General features: G+C 28.8%; 10 protein-coding genes and 2 non-coding genes across 12 annotated transcripts; all 12 read right to left on the bottom strand.

Moving 5' to 3' along the window:
• Positions 1-918: 918 nt before the first annotated feature.
• LOC128959721 (dynamin-3-like) lies at positions 919-3,931 on the bottom strand. The gene is made up of 6 exons (XM_054305726.1): positions 3,917-3,931; positions 2,616-2,931; positions 2,443-2,548; positions 2,238-2,372; positions 1,390-1,695; positions 919-1,177 (listed from the first exon to the last, which is right to left on the bottom strand). The coding sequence occupies exons 1-6, from the start codon at positions 3,929-3,931 to the stop codon at positions 919-921; spliced, it is 1,137 nt and encodes a 378-aa protein (XP_054161701.1).
• Positions 3,897-4,002, bottom strand: LOC128960692 (U6 spliceosomal RNA). Its single transcript, XR_008484597.1, has one exon. It is a non-coding gene; the product is annotated as a U6 spliceosomal RNA (small nuclear RNA).
• A 1,015-nt stretch (positions 4,003-5,017) lies between these two features.
• On the bottom strand, positions 5,018-5,123 carry LOC128960691 (U6 spliceosomal RNA). The gene has a single exon (XR_008484596.1). It is a non-coding gene; the product is annotated as a U6 spliceosomal RNA (small nuclear RNA).
• A 281-nt stretch (positions 5,124-5,404) lies between these two features.
• On the bottom strand, positions 5,405-6,813 carry LOC128960636 (uncharacterized UDP-glucosyltransferase YdhE-like). The gene is made up of 2 exons (XM_054306764.1): positions 6,288-6,813; positions 5,405-6,213 (listed from the first exon to the last, which is right to left on the bottom strand). The coding sequence occupies exons 1-2, from the start codon at positions 6,811-6,813 to the stop codon at positions 5,414-5,416; spliced, it is 1,326 nt and encodes a 441-aa protein (XP_054162739.1). The 3' UTR covers positions 5,405-5,413.
• Positions 6,814-7,309: 496 nt separating this feature from the next.
• LOC128959719 (NDP-glycosyltransferase YjiC-like) lies at positions 7,310-8,667 on the bottom strand (the record flags this gene model as incomplete). Its single annotated transcript, XM_054305723.1, has 2 exons — positions 8,151-8,667; positions 7,310-8,076 (listed from the first exon to the last, which is right to left on the bottom strand). Coding segments are annotated over exons 1-2 (1,284 nt in total), but the record flags the coding sequence as incomplete, so codon positions are not given.
• A 418-nt stretch (positions 8,668-9,085) lies between these two features.
• Positions 9,086-10,844, bottom strand: LOC128959718 (NDP-glycosyltransferase YjiC-like). The gene is made up of 3 exons (XM_054305722.1): positions 10,319-10,844; positions 9,465-10,249; positions 9,086-9,097 (listed from the first exon to the last, which is right to left on the bottom strand). Exons 1-3 carry the CDS (start codon positions 10,842-10,844, stop codon positions 9,086-9,088), a joined length of 1,323 nt encoding a protein of 440 aa, XP_054161697.1.
• A 167-nt stretch (positions 10,845-11,011) lies between these two features.
• Positions 11,012-13,013, bottom strand: LOC128959717 (NDP-glycosyltransferase YjiC-like). Its single transcript, XM_054305721.1, has 3 exons — positions 12,472-13,013; positions 11,598-12,389; positions 11,012-11,019 (listed from the first exon to the last, which is right to left on the bottom strand). The coding sequence occupies exons 1-3, from the start codon at positions 13,001-13,003 to the stop codon at positions 11,012-11,014; spliced, it is 1,332 nt and encodes a 443-aa protein (XP_054161696.1). The 5' UTR covers positions 13,004-13,013.
• Positions 13,014-14,393: 1,380 nt separating this feature from the next.
• Positions 14,394-15,913, bottom strand: LOC128959715 (oleandomycin glycosyltransferase-like). The gene is made up of 2 exons (XM_054305720.1): positions 15,304-15,913; positions 14,394-15,193 (listed from the first exon to the last, which is right to left on the bottom strand). Exons 1-2 carry the CDS (start codon positions 15,812-15,814, stop codon positions 14,394-14,396), a joined length of 1,311 nt encoding a protein of 436 aa, XP_054161695.1. The 5' UTR covers positions 15,815-15,913.
• Positions 15,914-16,440: 527 nt separating this feature from the next.
• On the bottom strand, positions 16,441-17,853 carry LOC128959714 (oleandomycin glycosyltransferase-like). The gene is made up of 2 exons (XM_054305719.1): positions 17,324-17,853; positions 16,441-17,237 (listed from the first exon to the last, which is right to left on the bottom strand). The coding sequence occupies exons 1-2, from the start codon at positions 17,835-17,837 to the stop codon at positions 16,441-16,443; spliced, it is 1,311 nt and encodes a 436-aa protein (XP_054161694.1). The 5' UTR covers positions 17,838-17,853.
• Positions 17,854-19,271: 1,418 nt separating this feature from the next.
• On the bottom strand, positions 19,272-20,666 carry LOC128959713 (uncharacterized UDP-glucosyltransferase YdhE-like). Its single transcript, XM_054305718.1, has 2 exons — positions 20,150-20,666; positions 19,272-20,080 (listed from the first exon to the last, which is right to left on the bottom strand). The coding sequence occupies exons 1-2, from the start codon at positions 20,658-20,660 to the stop codon at positions 19,272-19,274; spliced, it is 1,320 nt and encodes a 439-aa protein (XP_054161693.1). The 5' UTR covers positions 20,661-20,666.
• An 816-nt stretch (positions 20,667-21,482) lies between these two features.
• On the bottom strand, positions 21,483-22,864 carry LOC128959712 (uncharacterized UDP-glucosyltransferase YdhE-like). Its single transcript, XM_054305717.1, has 2 exons — positions 22,426-22,864; positions 21,483-22,276 (listed from the first exon to the last, which is right to left on the bottom strand). The coding sequence occupies exons 1-2, from the start codon at positions 22,862-22,864 to the stop codon at positions 21,483-21,485; spliced, it is 1,233 nt and encodes a 410-aa protein (XP_054161692.1).
• Positions 22,865-23,679: 815 nt separating this feature from the next.
• Positions 23,680-24,828, bottom strand: LOC128959711 (uncharacterized). Its single transcript, XM_054305716.1, has 2 exons — positions 24,264-24,828; positions 23,680-23,693 (listed from the first exon to the last, which is right to left on the bottom strand). The coding sequence occupies exons 1-2, from the start codon at positions 24,826-24,828 to the stop codon at positions 23,680-23,682; spliced, it is 579 nt and encodes a 192-aa protein (XP_054161691.1).
• Positions 24,829-26,766: the final 1,938 nt, after the last annotated feature.

The raw sequence follows: 26,766 nt of genomic DNA, 5'->3' as shown, positions 1-26,766 counted from the left end.
AATTACCACCAAGGTTTGGATGAATACAAATAATTATAAAATATATTCAAATTGAATTTTAACTGTTTAATTTAAATGTTGTAATACAATAGATATAAAATTTATTAATTATTTTTTCTTGAATTTTTTGTAACCCTTTTTCCGAAAATAAATAATAAAAATAGTGATTGAATGTTTTGTTAAAAATTTAGCAAAAAAGGCTATTAATAACTAACTTAAGATTTAATTAATTAATTATTATTCAGTATCGGGAGTCCAAGTCAATAGTAAATGTGTATTTTTTTGTAATTAAAATATATATAAAAATTACATTTTTAATCCCTTTTTATTATTTCTCCATACAATACCGATGACCCGACCAATAGTTAACAATTAAAACAGTGGTTAAGATAATGGCGTTTAAAATAGTACACGTGTTATACGGTATAAAATGTAAGTATGAGTTATGACTGATATGTATGTATTTATTACCAAAAAAAATAATTTTTAATACTTAGTATTTTTTAATTACAATTATAATAGTAGTACACAAACACACAAATAAATTTATTATATATATTGTTTGATAAAAAATATTAATTATACAAAAATTATTTGATATAATTAATTTATATGAAAATATATAGTAATACGATTACGGTAGATATGAATACAGTATATATATACTATTAGATATAATTAATTACTATTTATAATAATCATAATAATAATAATATTGTGAAGTTTGTCAACAATTTGTAAGTTTTTTCCGATTTTTAGATCAATATAACTATCGATTTGTATTTTTGTTTGTTTGTTAAAACTTTTCTCATTTTAATGAGCAATCAATTAAAATTTATATTGAGTTAGAAAAAAATAACTTATCATTAATTATATGAATACTTTTTAAAACAAGTTATGCTGTAATATATAGATAAATTAGTCGATACTTAAACTTGCCATCGATGATGTAGGACACCAATTATCCCGATAACGGGACAGTATATCAATGGCTTCTCTATAGTGTTGCTGACGTTTTTCTAACTCTTGCCTGAGCTGATCGTCGGCATCAGTATTGTCACCGACAATATCGCCAATCGATTGGATCCGATCTCTGATCTCAATCCCCAGTTTGACGGCTATAAACTTTTTTACCGAATCGATCAGCTCTAGTGTACAAAGTTTGGGAATATGATCTCTGAGAGAGAGAGAGAGAGAGAGAGAGAGAGAGAGAGAGAGAGAGAGAGAGAGAGAGAGAGAGAGAGAAGTCATATAAAATAAATAATTTCATTAATTAATTAAATAATTATATATATAAACAGTTAAATCTGGTGAACAAAAATCAAAGTTAAAATATATAAAAAAAACATTTAAAATTCAAATAACTTTTGTTGCAATCCCTATACTCACTTAAACTTTTTTTTCAATATCGAAATATACGATTCGACAAATATGTTGATTTGATCCACATGTGACATATTGGTGCCGATGATGATCGATGGTGTCAATAGATCCGATTCTTCTGGTAATAATGTAAACGATTCGTCATAGCAGGTGCTGGCTGTTTTCCGAGTAGAGGTGTTAAGACTACCGGCGCCGGCACCAACACGTGAGGCAGCTATCGGACGATCAATGATCTGCGGGATGACTGCAGCAGTTGGTGTACTACTACTACCACTACTACTAATAGTTGTTTTGACTAATAAAGTGTCGGTGCTATTATCGTTAAAAATTAAAACAAATATTTTACACTTTTAAACTATCGTAAAAAATCGTGTTTATTTCCCATATGGAATTCAAAACAAAAAAGAAATGAAAAATAACATTTTCATATGATAAAAAACTCGCATTTTTTTAACACCCTTGGTAATAATTATAAAGTAAATTATTATACAAAGTAAAAAAACTATATTTTCAAATGGGAGAAAACTTGCATCATTCCCCATGACTTTGACATTTCCATATGGGAGAAGCTTATGTAGTTACCGTTAAATTGTGTTTTATTTCCCATATGGAAATGTCAATGTCATCGGAAATAATGCGAGTTTTCTTCCATATGAAAAATATAGCTTTTTTACTTTGTATAATAATTTAGTGCTTAATTATTACCAGAGGTGGTAAAAAGTTTTTTACCATATGAAAATGTTATTTTTCATTTTTTTTTTGAATTCCATATGGGAAATAAAACACGATTTTACGGTAACTGTATGTCTATATACGTTAATAAGCTTATGTAGTTGAATCAAATTACAACCTACCTGTCCATTTTGACAAAGTCCTCGTGATTGGTGTTCAGATAAGCCCTTTCCGTTAGTATGAAGTGTTCGACATATTTTTTGCATTTTTTCCGACACTTTTGTATATAATCCAGACTCAGTTTGGCGTAAATTTCACTTTTTAAAAAATAACGGTATAATTATCGGTAAGAAAAATAAAAAATAAATTTAAATTATAATTAAGTACTTAATTGTCGGATAGGTTTCCAGTGAATTGACACAATGTTTGACAGTATTTGCGATCTCCAGCGCCACCGAATCGACACAAGCGAGCGATGGTCGCCGGAACAGCTCTGGTGATCCACAAAAATAACAACAATTTTAAAGACAATCAAAAACCTATAGTCAAACAATTTGTACCGATTTGTTGCAAAACACAGTGCCTGAAGGCGGCATCCGGAGGAAAGATACCCAAATAGACGCCGTTATAGTTCTGTATGGCAGCGGTTATGTCCCGTCGGATCTGAGTTTCATCGTTGCACACACTGTCCACGTCCTGGCCGTAGGTTTTGTTCATAATTACATTGATTTTGGCGCCGCCGCTGATCTCTCTGATATCGATATGCAATCCAAAGCCGCCGACGGCCGACACAAACGTTTGTCGATATTCATCATTAATTTCGGCCAAAATTCTTTCGCGATCCGATTCAACCAACTGTACAGAAACGGCGTCCAACTATATATATTATAAAGTATATTATAAATTATATGACAGAGAGAGAGAGAGAGAGAGAGAGAGAGAGAGAGAGAGAGAGAGAGAGAGAGAGAGAGAGAGAGAGAGAGAGAGAGAGAGAGAGAGAGAGAGAGAGAGAGAGAGAGAGAGAGAGAGAGAGAGAGAGAGAGAGTACAATATATACAGTAGTATACAAATGTGTTAATTTATGCAATTAGATATGTACTGTAACTTCAAAAATTTAAAACATGATTCAATGCATTGTTCAATGCTTTTTTTTTGGGAGAGAGAGAGAGAGAGAGCATTGAATTATGTTTTAAATTTTTGATGTTATAGTATTGTATATACCAATGATCACAATTAAGTGTTATCATGATAACTTTGTGATACATATATAACATAACTAATTTAACAGATATTTAATAGTAATTTTAATAATTTATAACAAACAATGAGTAAGTTAAACAAACACTTACTCATTTAATATGTACTAGGTTATTTGTACAATTTAGTTTTATAAAGTTTAATTTTGATCACTGGTATATACTGTTTATCTAATTGCTTAAATAAAACACATATGTCTATGATATGTAAGCGATTATATCTGTAAAAAATAATAGATTTAGGTTATTGTTGTTGAGTACTCAACTTCAGTAAGTGTTGTCCAATTTACTAAAAAATAAAAAAATAAAAATCAGTTTGAAAAATCAAAATTTAATTGTAAGTAAGTAAGACAATTTGAAAAAAATACTTTATTATTTAAATTAAAATAATAAAAATAAATAATAACTTAACTATTGATTTGTATTTTGTTTGTTTTGTTGATAATATATATATATATATATATATATATAAACATTATTTTTTTTTTAAAAAAAAGCTTAAATGAATAGCTCACACTAATATTAAATAAATAAATAATTAAAAAAATTAATTAATAACCTAGATTAATTCTAAAATAATTAAAAAAAAATTAGGAACGCTTCACGATTTTGCGTGTCATCCTTGCGCAGGGGCCATGCTAATCTTCTCTGTATCGTTCCAATTTTAGTATATGTCCCACCGACGCGGGACAGTTAGATTTATACATAACTGTCCTCATTAAGTATTTATATTAGCAATAATTAATTTATTACAGTTTTTAATGTTTTTAAATTTATAGTTAAATTTTTGTTTATAATATATAATCCAATCATGCATTTAGTTTAGTTTATAATTGTTTCTATCTGTTTATACTATTCAATAAGGTGTGGTTAACATATTACGTTTGCACTTTTTAAGAAATCTAGACCCCCCTCCCTCCCATATGTTCGCAATTGTTCGCATGTTATCATTTAAAAAATATTACGTTTGCATGTCCCTAACCGCTAGTATTGAATTATGTTTTAAATTTTTGATGTTATAGTATTGTATATTATATACAATATATTATTTTTACAGATATAGTTGCTTACATATCATAGACATATGTGTTTTATTTAGGCAATTAGATATACAGTATATATTATATATACATATGTCTATGATATGTAAGCGACTATATCTGTCAAAATAATAGATAGGTTATTGTGGTTGACTACTCAACTTCAGTTAGTGTTATCCAATTTACTAAATATATATATATATATATATATATATATATATATATATATATATATATATATATATATATATATAATTATATTAAAAATCCAACAAATAATAGTTTTAAAAAAAAATAAAAATCGGTTTGAAAAATCAAAAATTTAATTATAAGTTAGCAAGACAATTTGAAAAAATACTGTATGTTTTGAAAATTAAAATAATAATAATAATAAATCATAACTTAACTATTGATTTTTTGTATTTTGTTTGTTTGTTGATCTGAATTTTTTTAGACTTTTTTTTTAATTTGTTTGTTACATAATCATACTAGTACATTTAATATATTGGTTAGTTATTTTACTTTTTTTTAAATATATATATATATATATATAAACATTATTTTTTTTAAAAAAAAAGCTTAAATGAATAGCTCACACCAATATTAAATAAATAAAAAAAAATTAATTAATAACCTAGATTAATTCTAAAATAATTAAAATTAAAAAAAAATTAGGAACGCTTCACGATTTTGCGTGTCATCCTTGCGCAGGGGCCATGCTAATCTTCTCTGTATCGTTCCAATTTTAGTATATGTCCCACCGACATGGGACAGTTAGATTTATACATAACTGTCCTCATTAAGTATTTATATTAGCAATAATTAATTTATTACAGTTTTTAATGTAACATATAATCAATTCTTGCATTTATTAAGTTTATATTTACTTTAGTAGTATGTAATTGTTTCTATCTGTTTAAACTACATAAACAATATTATAGATAAAATTAGTTTAAAAATATATAATCACAAAAACTTATTGTTTAATAATAGCTTAAAGTTTATAAAAATTTAATCAAAGAAAAAAGTAAATAAACTGAAGAAATTTACTTTTTTCAAATATTATTTTTTATTTTTAACTAATCTATCAATAATTTCCGGTATTTTTTCAATTTGTTTCTCAGTTTGTATTCTATGCGATGCTTTTGACAACTTTTCGGCTAATTTTGTGTCATTTAATAGTTTGTCAATTGATTGCAATAATTGTTGTTCAGTGCACTCGAATGGATTGAGTCGTATACCATAACCCCTGTCCTCGACTATCTGTGCGTTATCGAACTGATCGAAAAACAGTGGTAACACTATCATAAGTTTACCGAAATACATACATTCGGTGACCGAATTATTGCCGCCGTGTGTTATGAATAGGTCGATGATTGGCAACACCTTTACCTGTGGTACAAACCTTTCGCCCCACATGTTGTCCGCCAACTCATACTTGTCGTGTTTGACACCTTTCGATACAATTATTCTGTGCTCAGACTTGGCTAATATAGCGACCAAACGTTTCATTAGATCAACGTCTGAACTGCCCATCGATCCCATCGACAGGTAAACTAATTTTCCTGATTTATGTTTCAATTGATCCGGCAGTTCAAACACATCATCATTGGCTGTGCGCTTAAAATAGTCAAACTGATAGTAATTGTCGGGCAGTGGCCTAATATCGGTGTAGTCGAGCTCTTTGGGTGTCAAATAAAAGTTTGCATCGGGAGATGGATATAAAAACTGATTATCTTTTAATGGCGGACATCCATGTGATTGAAACCAACTCTTCCATAGTTTATAGTTATTTTGTTTTGCTTTTTGTAGTTGACTTCTATACTGTTTCCACAGCAGTTTGTCGCTGTTAAGTGACAGTCCTATTAATAATATTCTCATATTATTATTATTATACATTTTATTAGTTGACACACACACACACACACACACCTACCTAATTGTGATGGCGGTAATCGAGGATCATCGATATACATGTCCATTGCCAGAGCACTATTACTATGATAAAATATTTTAGTGCACTCGTAGTTGATTAGTGTCGGCGAAACAGTTGAATGTTCGCATAGTATACAATCCGGTTGAATCCGGTCAATAATATCCCGATAGTAGGGCTCATCCGCTTCGAGCACCGGTATGTATTCAATCCAAGTTTCAAACATTTTCACGGCTTTTTCCACTAGACTTTCGTTGCCAATGGCCACCTGTACCAGCTCGACATTGGCTTCTACTGAATCTTTGACGACTACCTGTTCCTTATTGCCAATCAGTTCCACTTCGAAATTCAATTTGACCAGCTTATCGCGCCAGTCGGCCCTAACGGCAAACACTACCCGATAGTGGCCACTGTCGCGCAACACTTCGCCAATGCCTATGGCCGACATTAGAGGACCGACAAATCCACCCGGTGCCACTAGGACAGTTAGTTGTTTTTTACCGCTACTATTGTTGTTGACTGATGCCATTTTTATTATTAATAGTATTTTAAAATTTATTAAAAATAAAAATTTATCAAATTATTTCAATCATTGAATTTTAATCAATGTTTAGTTAATAAATAAACACACATTTTTTAATAGGAAAACAGTATAACTATAGATAATTATATACTGTATATAAAATTATATATTTAAATGCATAATCAATAGATAAAATCAATGTCAAATTCTAGTATATTTTATTATATGTCTATTATTAGTATTATTATTATTATTATTATTATTATTTAAATTTCTATATATTAAAAATCTAAATACTGTACAATATTATAAATTATAATTAATGTTCAATTCAATGTTAAATAATATTCATTTATTTTTATTTTATTTACTAAATTAAAATTAATAATAATAATAATAATAATAATATAAAGTTAAAATAAAATTATAAATAATTTCATATAACTAATATATATTAAATATTAATAAAATATTATCTATTTTTGACTAATTTTTCAATAATTTCTGGTATTTTTTCAATTTGTTTCTCAGTTTGTATTCTTTTAGAAACTTTTTCTAACTTTTCAGCCAATTGTTTGTCATTTAATAACTTATCAATTGATTGCAATAACTGTTGTTCAGAGCACTCGTATGGATTGAGTCGTATGCCGTAACCCCTGTCCTCGACTATCTGTGCGTTATCGAACTGATCGAAAAACAGTGGTAGCACTATCATAGGTTTACCGAAATACATACATTCGGTAATCGAGTTATTTCCGCCGTGTGTTATGAATAGGTCGACAATTGGCAACACCTTTACTTGCGGTACAAACCTCTCGCCCCACATGTTGTCCGCTAACTCATACTTGTCGTGATTGACACCTTTCGATACAATAATCCTGTGCTCTGAGTTGGCTAACATACCGACCAAACGTTTCATTAGTTCAACGTCTGAACTGCCCATCGATCCCATCGACAGGTAAACTAATTTTCCTGATTTATGTTTCAATTGATCCGGTAGTTCAAACACATCATCATTGGCTGTTCGCTTAAAATAGTCAAACTGATAGTAATTGTCGGGCAGTGGCCTAATATCGGTGTAGTCTAGCTCTTTGGGCGTCAAATATAAGTTAGCATAGGATGACGGATATAAAAACTGATTCTCTTTTAATGGCGGACATCCATGTGATTGAAGCCAACTGTTCCACAGTTGGAAAGTTTTTTGTTTTGCTTTTGTCAGTTGACTTCTATAGTCTTTCCACAATTGTTTGTCACTATTAAGTGACAGTCCTATTGATAGTCAAAAAAAATATTTGCAATATCTCATTGGTATGCTTTTATTATATATAATATAAGACACCTACCTAATTGTGATGGCGGTAAACGAGGATCATCGATATACATGTCCATAGCCAGAGCACTGTTACTCTGATAAAACACTGTAACGCACCCGGAGTTGATTATCGTAGGCGACATAGTTATATGTTCGCAGATTATGCAATCAGGTCCGACCCGATCAATAATATCCCTATAGTAGGGCTCATCTGCTTCCACAAGAGGTATCCATTCATCGTAACCTTCAAACGATTTAATCGCTTTTTCCAATAGACTTTCATTACCAATGAGTACCTGTGCCAGCTCTACATTGGCTTCAACTGAATCTTTGACTACCTGTTCCTTATCGCCAATCAGTTCCACTTCAAAATCCAATTTCACAAGTTTTTCGCGCCAATCGGCCCTAACGGCAAACACTACCCGATGGCCACTGTCGCGCAACACTTCGCCGATGCCGATGGCCGACATTAGCGGACCGACAAAACCACCCGGTGCCACCAGGATAGTTAGTTGTTTTTTACCGCCAGTATTGTTTAGTGATGTCATTTTATTTTAATTCAATAACTAAATAAATTGTTTTGAAAATTAATTTGATTATAATTTTTTTATTTTCAATAAAATATTTACTAAATTATATTTTTTTTTGAATTTTGAATATAAATATAAGCCGCGCTTTTATGTTGTATTTATATACATATAAATATTTGATATTTTTTTGGTGCATTGTATCACTGTGTAGTTAATGCACTATTTTAGTATATACAGTATAAACTTATAATCTAATATTTAAGTTTAATATATTATATAAAACAGTTTTGTTTATCATAAATATATGATAAATTATCTTAATAAATATAATTATTGCAAAACATTTTATTTAATTATCTATACTGTAGTATTTCAATGTCAGCTAATGTTTATAAAAAAATAAACTGAAATAAATATTTTATATTTTTTTAATAATTTAGACAAAAATCTTATGAAAACCAACAATTTTTTATGTCAAAAATTAGTTAAAATAAGTATTTTTTTAAAAAATTATTAATATGTATATCTAATACACTTGTTATTGAAGAAATTATTTAATATATGTTTTGTTTTAGATAACTCTAGATAATATATAATTATTAAAAATAACAATTAATTATTGAATTAAAAATTTTGTTTAACATGAAATTTATTTTAATCAATATTTTAACAATTTTTATACAGTATTATTTAATATAAAGACAATATTACTTTAAACTAATAATATATATATATATAAAAAATTAATTATCTAAATAATATAAAATCTAAAAAAATATGAATTTATTGATTCATATTTTATCTTTATTTTTGACTAAATTTTCAATAATTTCCGGTATTTTCTCAATTTGTTTCTCAGTTTGTATTCTTTTGGATACTTTTTCCAACTTTTCAGCCAATTGTTTGTCATTCAATAACTTATCAATTGATTGCAATAATTGTTGTTCAGAGCACTCGTATGGATTGAGTCGTATACCGTAACCCTTGTCCTCAACTCTCTGTGCGTTATCGTATTGATCGTAAAACAGCGGTACGACTATCATTGGTTTACCGAAATACATACATTCGGTAATCGAGTTATTTCCGCCGTGTGTTATGAATAGGTCGACAATTGGCAACACCTTTACTTGTGGTACAAACCTCTCGCCCCACATGTTGTCCGCCAACTCATACTTGTCGTGTTTGACACCTTTCGATACAATAATCCTGTGCTCACTATTGGCTAACATAGCGACCAAACGTTTCATTAGGTCGACATCTGCACTGCCTATTGATCCCAATGACAGGTAAATTAGTTTTCCTGATTTTTGTCTGAATTGTTCCGGCAGTTCAAACACATCGTCATCATCGGCGGTTCGCTTAAAATAGTCAAACTGATAGTAATTGTCGGGCAGTGGCCTAATATCGGTGTAGTCGAGCTCTTTGGGTGCCAAATACAGGTTCGCATAGCGAGATGGATATAAAATCTGATTTTCTTTCATTGGCGGACATCCTTGCGATTGAAGCCAACTGTGCCAATGTTTTGACGATTTTTGTTTTGCTTGATTTATTTGTTTCCTATACTCTTCCCACAACTGTTTGTCGCTATTGACGGACAGTCCTAATAATATTTTGTTGTTGTTGTTGTATAGCTTTATTCATATACAGTATTATTAGATATGGCACCCACCTAATGATGATGGCGGCAATCGATGGTCGTCGATAAACATGTCCATTGCCAGAACACTGTTACTCTGATAAAACACTGTAACGCACCCGGAGTTGATTATCGTTGGCGACATAGTTATATGTTCGCATATTATACAATCGGGTCGCAGTCGACCGATAATATCCCGATAGTAGGGCTCATCCGCTTCTACGAGTGGTATCTTATATCTATCGTAACCTTCAAACGATTTAATCGTTTTTTCCAATTGACTTTTATTACCAATGAGTACCTGTGACTCCTTTACATTGGCTTCTACTGAATCTTTGACTACCTGTTCATCCTTATCGCCAATCAGTTCCACTTCAAAATTCAATTTCAAAAGTTTGTCGCGCCAATCGGCCCTAACAGCAAACACTACCCGATGGCCACTGTCGCGCATCACTTCGCCGATACCGATGGCCGACATTAGCGGACCGACAAAACCACTCGGTGCCACCAGGACAGTTAGCTGTTTTTTATTGCCACTAGCATTGTTTAGTGATGTCATTTTGTTTTAATTTTAATAAACTAATAATTTTTTTGCAATAAATTATTTACTAAATTATTTTTATTTTTGAATTTTTTTTTATAAAAAAAATATATTAAGCCGAGTTAAGTTGTATTTATAGTTATAAAATATTTGATTATATTATTGCATATTTTTTTTTAGTGCATTTATGTCACTGTGTAGTTAATGCACTATTTTATATTACAGTTTAATATCATATATAAAACGTTTTTTTTAATCATAAATATAGATAATTATCTTAATAAATATAATTATTGAAAAACATTTTTATATTATTTATACAATAGTATCAATTGATAAATTGGTATTTCAATGTCAACTAATGTTTATTAAAAAAACATAATTACTAAAAATTTTCAAAATTTTTCCAAACAATTTTTGTAATAATTTTTTTATAATAATTGTTAATAAATAGACCTATTAATTTTGTTAGTTATTAAAGTTTTGTTTTTATTACTAATTTAATTATAATATAAATAATTTAATAACAACTCTATAATATATCTTATATAATATCTATATTCTGAATATTTAACATAATTATTAAAAATAACAATTAATTGTCGAATTAAAAATTTATTATTATTATCAATAAAATAATTACTATAAAAAATTTATAGCATTTAGCTTATACTGTATTAAAAATAAAATATTAATATAAATTGTAATATTATTATAAACTAGTAATAATTTATGAAATATATAATTCATTGATTCATATTTTATCTTTATTTTTAACTAAATTTTCAATAATTTCCGATATTTTTTCAATTTGTTTATCAGTTTGTATTCTTTTTGATGCTTTTGCCAACTTTTCGGCCAATTTTGTGTCATTTAATAGTTTGTCAATTGATTGTAATAATTGTTGTTCAGAGCACTCGTATGGATTGAGACGTATACCATAACCCCTGTCGTCGACTATCTGTGCGTTATCGAACTGATCCATAAATATGGGACACACTATCATAGGTTTACCGAAATACATGGATTCGGTGATAGAGTTATTGCCGCCGTGTGTTATGAATAGATCGACTATTGGTAACACCTTTACCTGTGAGACAAACCTTTCGCCCCACATGTTGTCCGCCAACTCATACTTGTCGTGATTGACACCTTTCGATACTATAAACCGGTGCTCAGACTTAGCTAACATACCGACCAAACGTTTCATTAGATCAACGTCTGAACTGCCCATCGATCCCAACGACAGGTAAACTAATTTTCCTGATTTTTGCCTAAATTTTTCCGGCAGTTCAAACACATCGTCATCGTCGGCGGTTCGCTTAAAATAGTCAAACTGATAGTAATTGTCTGGAAGTGGCCTAATATCGGTATAGTCGAGCTCTTTGGGTGCCAAATACAGGTTAGCATAGGGAGACGGGTATAAAATTTGTGTTTCATTCATTGGCGGACATCCTTTCGATTGAAGCCAACTGTGCCACTCATTTAACGACTTTTGTTTTGCTTGATTTAGTTGTTTTCTATACTCTTTCCACAATTGTTTATCACTATTCAGTGACAGTCCTATTAGTTTATAGATTAGTTTATAGAAAATGGGATATTTTTGTTATTTAAAATATGATGCCATCAAACAAAAAAAACCTACCTAAGCGTGCTGGCGGCAATCGGGGATCATCGATTAGCATATCCATTGACAATGCATTGTTACTATGATAATAGACTTTAACGCACCGGGAGTTGATAATTGTCGGCTGCAATGTTACACATTCGCATACTATACAATCGGGTTTCAGTCGATCAATAATATCTTGAAAATAGGGTTCATTAGCTTCCAGTTCAGGTATCCAACCGGTATAACAGTCGACTGTTTTGATTTCCTTGTCCAATAGACTTTCGTTACCCATGAGTAACTGAGCCAATTCGACATTGGATTCGACACTATCTTTTTCCTCCTGTTCCCCACCGCCGCCGCCAATCAGTTCCACTTCGAAATTCAATTTAACCAGTTTGTCCCGCCAGTCGGCCTTAACAGCATAGACTACCCGATGGCCACTGTCGCGCAATACCTCGGCAATCCCGATGGACGACATTATCGGGCCGACAAATGAACCCGGTGCCACCAGGATAGTTAGTTGTTTTTTACTATTATTGTTGTTATTATCGTTTATTGATGTCATTTTTTTGGCAGTTATTATTATTATTATTTAACTTAACATTTAACTAAATATAATATATTTATATTTAATATATAACTATTTATATTTAATATATAACTATTTATATTTAATATATAACTATTTATATTTAATATATAACTATTTATATTTAATATATAACTATTTATATTTAATATATAACTTTTTAAAAATACTATATTAATTAACTAAATTAACTAAATTGCTAAAATAAATACTATAACTAAAAATAATAGTATATTAATATTTTGTTTTTATATATTAGTATAAGTTGTATTTATACTTTAAATAAATAATTTTTTAATTACATATAATTAAGTGCATCTCTAGAGTACACAGTTTGTAATTATTCAATAGTTGTTATATAATATACTTTTATCTAATTAACTCAAATTAATATCTCAAGTGTGTCTATATCATTAGTTTTGAAATTTATTTATTATTTTTGATTTGTTTTAGTAATTCAATTAATACAATATGTAGATAAAAGTTCATACTTTTTAAAAAAATCTTAATATTAAGTATAAATATTATTAGTAATGTTGGCAGAAACAAAAAAAAAGTTAGTATAATAAAACAAAAAAGTGTATTAATTATACAGTATATTAAATCAACAAAAAAACCATAATTTTATAAGTTTTCAAACAATTATATCATAATTAATTAATTTTTATAATTTTTTTTACATAATATACTGCTATGTATTTATAGATTTAATAAATATATTAGTTTATAATAATTTATAATATAAATTAAAAATATTATGATAAATGCAAAACATTTTATTATACAGTAATTTATAGATAAAAATTTCAAAACTTTGTGTATTTTTCCAACACTAGTAGTTAATGCACTGTTTCTGAACTATCAAATAAGTTTACAACTTTAAGTTTATCTACAAATTTAAGTTATATATAAAACCTTATAGATATATACGGTATATATAACACATTTTCAAATCAAATACAGTATAAATATAGATAATTATTTTAATAAATAATAAAATTATTTATACGATTTAGTATCACTCGATATAGTATTTCAATATCAACTAATATTTATATAAAAAATATAAATTATAAAAAAATAGTTAAATGCATACCAAAAATGTATTAGCTAGATACAATTTAATTGCTAAATATTTTAATTAATATTTAAAAAAAAATTATGATACACAGTAAAAATTTAAATTAATGAAAATTTTCTCAGATATTGTAAAAATTATTTTATTAATAATTATCTATTAATATAATTCATAAAAATACAAATAGTTATATTATTCTAAACAAGTAATAAATATAGAAAAATATAAAAATATATATATTTAAAAAATATTTAATCTAAAAAAAATTTGAATGAATTAATTCAAATATTATTTTTTATTTTTAACTAATCTATCAATAATTTCCGGTATTTTTTCAATTTGTTTCTCAGTTTGTATTCTATGCGATGTTTTTGCCAACTTTTCGGCCAATTTTGTGTCATTTAATAGTTTGTCAATTGATTGCAATAATTGTTGTTCAGTGCACTCGAATGGATTGAGTCGTATACCATAACCCCTGTCCTCGACTATCTGTGCGTTATCGAACTGATCCATAAACAGTGGTAACACTATCATTGGTTTACCGAAATACATACATTCGGTAATTGAATTATTGCCGCCGTGTGTTATGAATAGGTCGACGATTGGCAACACCTTTACTTGTGGTACAAACTTTTCGCCCCACATGTTGTCCGCCAACTCATACTTGTCGTGTTTGAGACCTTTCGATACAATAAACCGGTGCTCAGACTTAGCTAACATACCGACCAAACGTTTCATTAGATAGATGTGTGCACTGCCTATCGATCCCAACGACAGGTAAACTAATTTTCCTGATTTATGTTTCAATTGTTCCGGCAGTTCAAAGACATCATCATTGGCTGTGCGCTTAAAATAGTCAAACTGATAGTAGTTGTCGGGCAGTGGCCTAATATCTGTGTAGTCGAGCTCTTTGGGTGTCAAATAAAAGTTTGCATCGGGAGATGCATAGAAAAATAGATTGTCCTCTAATGGCGGACATCCGTGCGATTGAAGCCAACTGTTCCACGAATTGAAACCCTGTTTTTTGGCTTTTGTCAGTTGACTTCTATACTCTTCCCATAACTGTTTGTCGCTATTGAGTGACAGTCCTATTATTTTATTAATAGTATGTCAAAAAAAATAAAATAAGTACATATTGTTAGATAAATCAACATATATACCGGTATGTTATTATTAGATAACAGTAGTGCACACCCACCTAATTTTGATGGCGGTAACCTAGTATCATGGATAATCATATCCAATCCAAGTGGATTGTTACTATGATAAAATACTTTCAGGCACCGGGAGTAGTTGATAATAGTAGGCGACATAGTTACATGATCGCTGATTATACAATCTGGTCGGATCCGGTCGATAATAGCCCGATAGTAGGGTTCGGCTGCTTCGAGTACCGATATATAGCTGCCTCCACTTTGAGACGTTTTGATTAACTTATCCAATGGACTATCGTTGTTGATAAGACCCAAATCGTATTCGACACCGACTTCCATACTATCCCTGACCACCTCCTGTTCCTCACCGATCAGTTCAACTTCAAAATTCAATTTGACCAGTTTTTCCCGCCAGTCACCCATAACGGCAAACACTACCCGATAGTGGCCACTGTCGCGCAATACTTCGCCAATGCCGATGGCCGACATCATTGGACCGACATAAGCGCCCGGTGCTAATAGCACAGTTAGTTTACTATTGCTATTATTGTTCATTGTTGTAATTTTAGTTTATTTAGTTAATTATTATTTATTTGATTTTACAATTAAGTAAATCAAATAAACAAAAAATTTTTACTTAAAAAATAAATTACTAAATATATATATTTAGTTTGCGTTAACTTATATTTAAAAAAATTTTAAAAATTAATTTCTGTCACTTAATGCAATAAAACTGTAAACATATTTTGTTATCACATTTTGTTTTTTGGTTATTAATGTAAAATCTGTTAATACAGTATAAATAAGTCTATTGTATTACTGTATATAATATTTGACATTGAAATAATCAAACATTAACTGGATACTATAAATAACGTTACTAACATAAAACAATGATAATAATAATAATATTTATCTAGAATATTTATCTAAAAATTTAATTATCTAGAATTATATAAATTTATGTTATAATAAAATAAATTTTTATTAATTATTTTTAAAACTACTTTATTATAAAATAAAATAACAGATTTTCTATATAAATTTTTTTATATATATATATATATATAGTTATAATATATATATCAGTTTTTTGTATTCAAATTTATTATAACTTTTGTAATAAATTTGAATAGTTATACACAATATATTGTAAATTATAGTATATATATAAGAAATTATTAAATATTTTTGACTAATCTATCAATAAGTTCCGGTATTTTTTCAATTTGTTTATCAGTTTGTATTCTTTTTGATGCTTTTGCCAACTTTTCGGCTAATTTTGTGTCATTTAATAACTTATTAATTGATTGCAATAATTGTTGTTCAGAGCACTCGTATGGATTGAGTCGTATACCGTAACCCCTGTCCTCGACTATCTGTGCGTTATCGAACTGATCCACAAATATCGGACACACTATCATAGGTTTACCGAAATACATGGATTCGGTGGTAGAGTTATTGCCGCCGTGTGTTATGAATAGATCGACTATTGGTAACACCTTTATCTGCGGGACAAATCTCTCGCCCCACATGTTGTCCACCAACTCATACTTGTCATGATTGACACCTTTCGATACAATAAACCGGTGCTCTGAGTTGGCTAACATACCGACCAAACGTTTCATTAGATCAACGTCTGAACTGCCTATCGATCCCAACGACAGGTAAACTAATTTTCCTGATTTATGTTTCAATTGCTCCGGTAGTTCAAACATATCATCATTGGCTGTGCGCTTAAAATAGTCAAACTGATAGTAATTGTCGGGCAATGGCCTAATATCGGTGTAGTCGAGCTCTTTAGGTGCCAAATACAGGTTAGCATAGGGAGACGGATAGAAAATTTGTGTTTCTTTCATTGGCGGACATCCATGCGATTGAAGCCAACTGTGCCACTCAGTTAACGATTTTTGTTTTGCTTGATTCAGTTGATTTCTATACTCTTTCCACAATTGTTTATCACTATTAAGTGACAGTCCTATTATTCATAGATTAAAAAAATATATATTTATTTTAAGAAATTAACCTTGGTCAAAAATTTTTATTGTTGTTGTTGCACCTAACCTAATTGTGATGGCGGCAATCGAGGATCATCGATAAGCATATCCATTGACAATGCATTGTTTGTATGAAAAAACACTGTCGGGCACCGGGAGTTGATAATCGATGGCGACATTGTAAAATGTTCGCATAGTATACAATCGGGTCCGACCCGATCAATAATATCCCTATAGTAGGGCTCATTAACTTCCAGTTCAGGTATCCATCCTTTCAAAACGTCAAACGTTTTCATTGCTTTATCCAATAGACTTTCATTGCCAATAAGCAACTGTGCCGACTCGACATTGGCTTTTACACTATCTTTATCTACCTGTTCCCCACCAATCAGTTCTACTTCAAAATTCAAATTGACCAGTTTGTCCCGCCAGTCGGCCTTAACGGCAAATATTACCCGATAGCGGCCACTGTCGCGCAACACTTCGCCGATACCGATGGCCGACATTAGCGGACCGACAAACACACCCGGTGTCACCAGGACAGTTAGCTGTTTAGTACTAGTATTGTTTACTGATGTCATTATTTTATAAAAAAATAAAATAAAAACTATTTTGCTATTAAATTAATAAATTGTTTGTTCTTGTTGCAATTAATATATAATTATAAAAACATTTTATTAGTATATATAATATATAAATAACTTTTCGATTTTTTTAAAAAAAATAAATAAATATATTGTATTTATACTTAAATTTTATTACATTTTTTACCAGTTTTTAGTTAATTAATAGTCATATTAATAAAGTTAGGTTTTGATATATAACAGATGTTTTTTAAATATTAAACATAAATATATAAAACTTATATAATATTATATCATATATCATATTTCATATAATATAAGTACATAAAATCATAATAATAATGTTATGTAATTATAAATACTGAAGTGACTAATGTATACATTATTTATAGTATTAATTTTTTTCAATGGCAATGACAATCATATAATTATAAACTGGGTATAATCACGAATTCCTGAAAGGAATACGTATATGCATTCTATAAGTCGGTCTGTCGGTCTGTCGGTCTGTCTGTCCCACGAGGACATAGGTTCGAATCCACTATCCGCTACAAATTTTTTTTGAATTTTTTTTTGTTTTTTTTTCTTATTTAAGTTTATTTTTTAGGAAATTGAAGAAAATTGTGTCCAAAAATTAATTAAAAAAATTTTGAATTTTTTTTGAATTTTTTTTTGATTTTTTTTAATATTGATTTTTTGTTTTTTTCGTTTTTAAGTTTTATTTTTTAGGAAATTGAAGAAAATGGTGTCCAAAAATTAATTAAAAAAATTTTGAATTTTTTTTTGAATTTTTTTGAATATTGATTTTTTTATTTTTTTCGTTTTTAAGTTTATTTTTTAGGAAAATAGTAGTTTATTTTGTAATACTGAATCATTTGATACCCCACATGACTATAGTTGTTTATTTTGTCATACTAAATCGTTTGATACCCTACATAACTTTAGTTGATTTTATTTTATCATACTGAATTTAATTTTTAATTATGATTAGGAATTCGTGTGGAAATGCTTTCTAGCATTCTCAACTGGTTTTAATCATATATTTTTTAAAATTTAACACTGAGCATTTTTGCCAAAAAAATACAGATAAAAATTATATTAATTTTTTAAATAATAATAATTATCGAAAAACAATTATAGAAAATTTGATTAGTTAATCAAAAATAATTTGATTTTTAATTTTAGTATACTCACAATTATAATTTTTTTTATATTTTATATATGTTTAATTAAATAATTTATTTTTTAGTAATTATTTATTAATAAAATTAATATAAATAAGATTTTACTTAGTTTTTATTTATAAAAAATACAATTTTCAGATTAATTTAATGATAATTAATATTTTAACAACAAAACAATGTTATATTTTGTTTTTATCAAAAATTAAATTTATATATTTACTAAATATAAATAATATCAACTAAACTATTAAACATTTAATTTATTTTTGACTAATCTATCAAAAATTTCTGGTATTTTTTCAATTTGTTTATCAGTTTGTATTCTTTTGGCCGCTTTTGACAATTTTTCAGACAATTTTGTGTCATTTAATAGTTTATCAATTGATTGCAATAATTGTTGTTCAGAGCACTCGTATGGATTGAGTCGTATACCGTAACCCTTGTCCTCAACTCTCTGTGCGTTATCGTATTGATCGAAAAATATGGGACACACTATCATAGGTTTACCGAAATACATACATTCGGTCACCGAGTTATTTCCGCCGTGTGTTATGAATAGATCGACAATTGGCAACACTTTTATCTGCGGGACAAACCTCTCGCCCCACATGTTGTCCGCCAACTCATACTTGTCGTGTTTGATACCTTTCGATACAATAATCCTGTGCTCTGAGTTGGCTAACATACCGACCAAACGTTTCATTAGATCGACATCTGCGCTGCCCATCGATCCCAACGAAAAGTAAATCAATTTTCCTGATTTTTGTCTGAATTGTTCCGGCAGTTCAAACACATCGTCATCATTGGCTGTACGTTTAAAATAGTCAAACTGATAGTAATTGTCGGGCAGTGGCCTAATATCAGTATAGTCTAGCTCTTTGGGTGTCAAATAAAAGTTTGCATCGGGAGATGGATATAGAAATTGATTCTTAGGCAATGGCGGACATCCGTTTCCTTGAAGCCAACTGTTCCACTGATTGAACGAAATGTTTTTAGCTTTTGTTAGTTTGCTTCTACACTCTTCCCACTCTTGTTTGTCGCTATTAACTGACAATCCTTTTATTGTATATAATTTATATGTGTAAAAAATATGATAATTATATAAAAACAATTGAAGGCACCTACCTAATTGCGATGGCGGCAATCTTGGGTCATCGTGTATCATATCCAACATTAGTGCACCGTTACTATTGAAATATACTTTAACGCACTGGTAGTTGATAATCGTTGGCGATATATTCAAATGTTCGCTAACAATAACATCAGGTCGTATCCGCTGAATAACAGCCCGATAGTACTGTTCATTGACTTCCAGCACCGGTATGTAATCATTCCACGTTTCATACAACATAACCGACTTATCTAATAGACTTTGATTACCTGATAGTCTCTGAGATACTTCGACATTGGTTTCGACACTATCCACTACCGACTGTTCCTCACCGATAAGTTCAACCTCGAAGTTCATTGTTTGCAATTTTTGGCGCCAGTCAACAGTGACGGCAAATACTACCCGATAGTGGCCACTGTCGCGCAATACTTCGCCAATACCGATGGCCGACATTAGCGGACCGACAAATGATCCCGGTGCTATTAGCACAGTTAGCTGATTATTACTATTGCTTATTGATGCCATTATTTATTTAGTTTTAAATAATAAAAATTATCACACTATTACACACACAAACACGATATTAATAGATTAAATAATTAAAAAATAATTAAAAATATAATTTATTTAGTCTTAACTTTTATACTGGTTCAGTTAAAATTAATTTTTACACCTAAAGTTGTTGATAGCTACAAATTAACTAACAAAATAACCTAGTTGGTATGATAGTGTCACTAATACAAAAACAAATTTTTTATATCATAATCATAATAATTATAATTATCAAATATACTGTACAAATAGATTAGTAACAATAATGGATATCATAATGTTATGATATCACATAATTAAATAATTAATGCAGTTAGTTTGCTTATTAAGTTCAATGTCAATAGCAATTATATACAGTATTTATATACCAAGGTTAATAATAATAATAATAATAATAATAATAATAATAATAATAATAATAATAATAATATTGATAATAATACAAATATTTCAATAATAATATTTGTGATAAATGCCAATAATTGTTAAATAATAAGTGTAACAAAAAAAAGTATAAAATTAATAATTGATTTTTTAAATGATATTTTATATTTCTTATTATATTTAATTAGTTTTTTAAAAAAATATAACATTATATATACAGTAGATATAAAAAATTGAAATTTTTATGCTTTAAATAAATAGTAAAAAAAATATTTTTAGAAATATAATTAAAAGTTATTCAATATCATACTAAAATAATTTTTAATCTAAAAAATTATATAAACATAATAATAGTTTAATTTTTTAGCTTACAGTTTATAAATATTTAATTTATTAAAATAAAATTTTCAATTATTTTTTGACTAATCTATCAATAATTTCCGGTATTTTTTCAATTTGTTTCTCAGTTTGTATTCTATGCGATGCTTTTGACAACTTTTCAGCCAATTTTCTATCATTTAATAGTTTGTCAATTGATTGCAATAATTGTTGTTCAGAGCACTCGTATGGATTGAGTCGTATACCGTAACCCCTGTCCTCGACTATCTGTGCGTTATCGTATTGATCCAAAAATATCGGACATACTATCATAGGTTTACCGAAATACATGCTTTCGGTCACTGAATTATTGCCGCCGTGTGTTATGAATAGATCGACAATTGGCAACACCTTTACTTGTGAGACAAACTTTTCGCCCCACATGTTGTCCGCCAACTCATACTTGTCGTGTTTGATACCTTTCGATACAATAAACCGGTGCTCAGAGTTGGCTAACATAGCGACCAAACGTTTCATTAGGTAGACATCTGCGCTGCCCATCGATCCCAACGACAGGTAAACCAATTTTCCAGATCTATGTCTCAACTGTTCCGGTACTTCAAACATTTCTTCATTGGCTGTGCGCTTAAAATAGTCAAACTGATAGTAATTGTCGGGCAGTGGCCTAATATCGGTGTAGTCCAGTTCTTTAGGTGTCAAATACAGGTTCGCATAGGGAGACGGATATAGAAATTGATTGGCCGGCAGTGGTGGACATCCGTGCGACTGAAGCCAACTGTGAAAAGTTTTTGTCAATTTTTGTTTTGCATTTGTCAGTTGTCTTCTGCAGTCTTCCCAAACTTTTTTGTCGCTATTAATCGACAGTCCTATTGAAATAAATTTGTTGTAATTTTTTTTTATTTAGCGGACAGTAGGTTAACTTTCTCACTCACTCACTCACTCACTCACTCACTCACTCACTCACTCACTCACTCACACACACCTACACCTACACACACACACACACAGCACATACCTAATTGTGATGGCGGCAATCGCGGGTCATCGATAAACATGTCGAGCATCAGTGCACTCATAGTGTAGTACATAATCCACGGCCGTCCCGAAGTGATCACCGCCGGCACAATACCAATACCATCGTATACTATACAATCGGGTTGTATCCGATCAATAATATCCCGATAATATGGTTCATCCGTTTCAATCATCGGTAACATTTGGTCGACACCTTCAAACGCTTTCACCGCCTTTTCCAGTAGACTCTGATTGCCGGTTAAATGCTCAGTCAGTTCGACAGTAGTTTCGGCACTATCTTTGACTACCTGTTCCCGGCCGACCAGTTCTACCTGAAAGTTCATTGACTGTAGTTTATCGCGCCAGTCGGCCTTAACGGCAAACACTACCCGATAGTGGCCACTGTCGCGCAATACTTCGCCAATACCGATGGCCGACATTATCGGACCGACAAAAGTACCCGGCACAATTAGCACAGTTAGTTGTTTTTTATTAGATGATGTCATGTTGTTGTTGTGTTTATTTGTCAATTTGTAGCAATTTTTTTATTAATTTATTTTTTTTAAATTAATAATATATCAGTTTATATATTGTAGTTTAGGACTATTACACTGTCATCAATGCACCTGGTATCTATATCTATAAATTAAGTTCAATAAGTACTGTAGTATACACGTAGTATACAATGTATACTCATAAATATTTTTTTGCTATACTTTATACCGGTATATACAATATATATATATATATATATATATAGTATATACCTTATATTATTATTATTTTTATATAATATTAATACTTAATACTTATTGAACTTAAGTTAATAATTAACTATATAATACTGTATCTAAAACTTTTAAAAATGATTATTTCAATGTCAAACGGAATTTATTGATATAATAATTTATTATATTATTAATAAACACAATTTAAAAAAAATTATTTATTTCATGGACACTAATAAAAGCATATATACTGGGTATATGGAAATTAATCAATCTAAATAATTAAAATTGATGATAATTAATTTGAATATATTTGATTTAAAACTTTTTATTTATTTATAATATTATATTTATATATAAATTTATATTTAATTAATAAACAATTTATTTGGTCATCATATTGATTACTTATGGGTGCATTACGGTATCAATTTTTTTTATTAATTGAAAAATAAATTGATATTAATACATTTATATATCTATATATTTATATTTATAATAAATTATAGTTAGTGCTACTGATGTCCTTATATTTGATAAACTAATTTAATATATCAAATAATATAAGGAATATTAGTATTAATAACTTAACTTAAGTTATTATACATATATTATTAATTATAAATTATAATGATATATTTTTAAATATTTTATATTAAATTAATTTACTATATCATAATTTCACAAATAATAAATTATTTAAACATTATATTTTTAAAAAATAAATCTCTTTATTGTTTATTATTTATAATTAAAGTCAGATTAATTAAATTAACAAATATTTTCTAGTTTACAATCAAATAAAAATATTTTTATATAGACTTTAAAGTTATTTAATTTAAATTTAAATATATTGAATATGCAATTAAAAGTCAAATAAATAGCTTAATGTACTATAATATATCGAAAAAATAAATATTTCAATACTAATAATATCATATCTAAAATTAATCTAATTTTATAATATTTTTATATTTATAAATTATGTAGCAAATAATTGAAAACAATAGCAAAGTTGCAGCCAGATAAAATATTTCCACCCAAATCAATATCATTGAATAGCCATCGATAAACTGGCCGATAATATAGGGTGTAACCAATGTTAGGATACCTCTACAAAATAGGAAACCATTTGATAGTTTGTTGGTCATTGTCAGATATTGGGCCGTAAACGAGTAGCATGCCGCATATAACGGTGCAAAAGCTACCATCACCGTACAGGTGGCCACCCATAGTACGGTCAGATGCCAGTGACCAATAACTAGCAATACGATGGCCACTACCAGTAGACTGTAATGTGTGACTACCATTGTGTTGACCGATAGATACATTGATAGAAAAGTGATGACAAATCGGGCCACCGAATAGACAGCCGTATCGATTGTAAACATATAGCCGGCTTCGGTAGCTGATAGCCGATGAGGTGAGTACTGGTAGTATGTGACAGCAAATCGTAGAAACATTGTCTCCACCATTAGATATATGCCAAACCAAAGCGGGAACAGTATTCTCATTAGTATACGGGGTGTTCTCGGGTCGTCAAATAATTTGATGTCCGATTGTTGTTGTTGTCGGTGTTGTTGGTGTTGTTTTTGGTGTTTGCCATCATTGCTATCATTGTTAGTATCACTATTAGTATGATTACTACTAATGCCATTAACGGAAACATCATCCATTTCCCTTAGTTTGTATGGTTTAAACAAATACATAATCAATGATGATATGGGAACTGATTTTATAATTATTAATATATTCAATTAGATAACAATTAGTAATTAATTAATTAATTAATTATACCTATAGTCAGTATAGAGCACAATACTATTGATGGCACTGTTAGCCTGTCTCGCCTAACATCAATGGGTATCGATGGTTTACTTTGGTCAATATCGCCGGTCAAATAGTGTGATAAACCGGCATTGCATACTATGGATCCCAGTGCAAAGCCCAGTGAGTTTAGCTGAAGTACTGGTGCACTGTTACGCTGCCAGAGTTCAATTGCCCAGACAGTATTGCCGCTGACGTTAATACTGGAGCCGATACCGAATAGGAAGGAAAATAGGTATAGTTGCCATAGACTGGTCAGTAATGGCATACAAGCGTATAGGACAGACATCATGATGAACACTGTGGCCATTACTAGCTGCCGGTTTAACCATTTGTAGGTTAGTCCAACTGAGTGTGTGTGTGTGTGTGTGTGCATAATGATTGGCATATTATTAATTATATTAATTAATTAATTAACTAATATTTTGTTTTAGCCTTTTTTAAAAAAATCTTACCAAACGTTCCCACAGTATAGCCAATGGTGTCAAACGTTGTCTGCAATGATATCAATCGCATTTCGGTTCCCAAAATGTGTTTCATATCTACCATAACTAAGGGAAAGTATGCAAACAATATGCCCTAAATTTTTTGTTTGTTTATTTTTATGTATAGATAAAAAAACATATTAATATTAAAATCTCAGATTAAATAAAATAAATTTATTGTTAAAATTTAGTTATAATATCATTACATACAAATGATATATTGATAAAAAACATATATAGTGTATAAAAATATTTGTCCCATTGTTTCCAATCAATTGTAATTTTCATCATATATTTAATTGATATTATTATTATTATAAATGTCTAATATTTAGAAAATTAAATTACTTTTAAAAAATAATATTACTATACATAAAAAAATTAATTTACAACTAAGTAATACTTAAAAAAGTTTTTATTTTGTTATAATATTGTTTTAATAAAACTTTATTATTTTTGTCTAAAGTTATTTAGATAATTAACTTTTATTAATTACAACATTTTTATTATTATTGGTATACAATACACTTAATTTTTATATCTTAAAATTATCATTATAAAAAATAATAATTTTAAATAATAAACTAATAATGTTTAACAATACATATAAAATGTAAACCGATTTTTATTTCATATTTCGTAATTTTTTAAGTTTAGTTGTTAGTGAAATCATATTAGAAATTATAAACTAACATATTTATGATAATTGTAATATTATATAACAATCATCATCATAAAACGATATATTAATTTAACTTCACATTAAATATTTTTTTAAATTAATATATCAAATGCAAAATATATATTAATTGTTATAATAATACAATTATCAATTAATACTATATATATTGTTTGCATAATATTTTTGTTAATACGGTCATTGCTAGTCAATGACTTACATAATATAACGATAGTTTGATTTGCATTTAATATACTTTATATATATTTATCAAAATAAATAAGTGGAAAAATTTTATGTGCACTAAAAATTTATATACTATATAATAATATGATATTTATATTGTACATATATAAAAGATATATTTGTTAGAAGTTTTATTAACTTTAGATATATTAACTATACTTTATTTTTTTTATTATTTATATTTTTACAAATAAATAATTAATTGTAATCTAATTAAATGTAATAGTTTTTGTAACAAGCATAATAAATTTATCAAAAAAATATTAGAAAATAATAATTAATAATAATAAAATTAGTTAAAAATAAATTAATAAATTAACATTTGATCAATAAGACTGATTATAATAATGGTGACCACAAAAAAAATTGGCATAAAA

Source organism: Oppia nitens, unplaced genomic scaffold, assembly GCF_028296485.1.
Source record: "Oppia nitens isolate AA-2021 unplaced genomic scaffold, nextdenovo-longstitch-racon4-pilon3 scaffold4_pilon_pilon_pilon, whole genome shotgun sequence".
Lineage (NCBI taxonomy): Eukaryota > Metazoa > Arthropoda > Arachnida > Sarcoptiformes > Oppiidae > Oppia > Oppia nitens.
The sequence above is the reverse complement of the archived record's forward strand: the minus strand, read 5'-3'. Positions and strand labels throughout refer to the sequence as shown.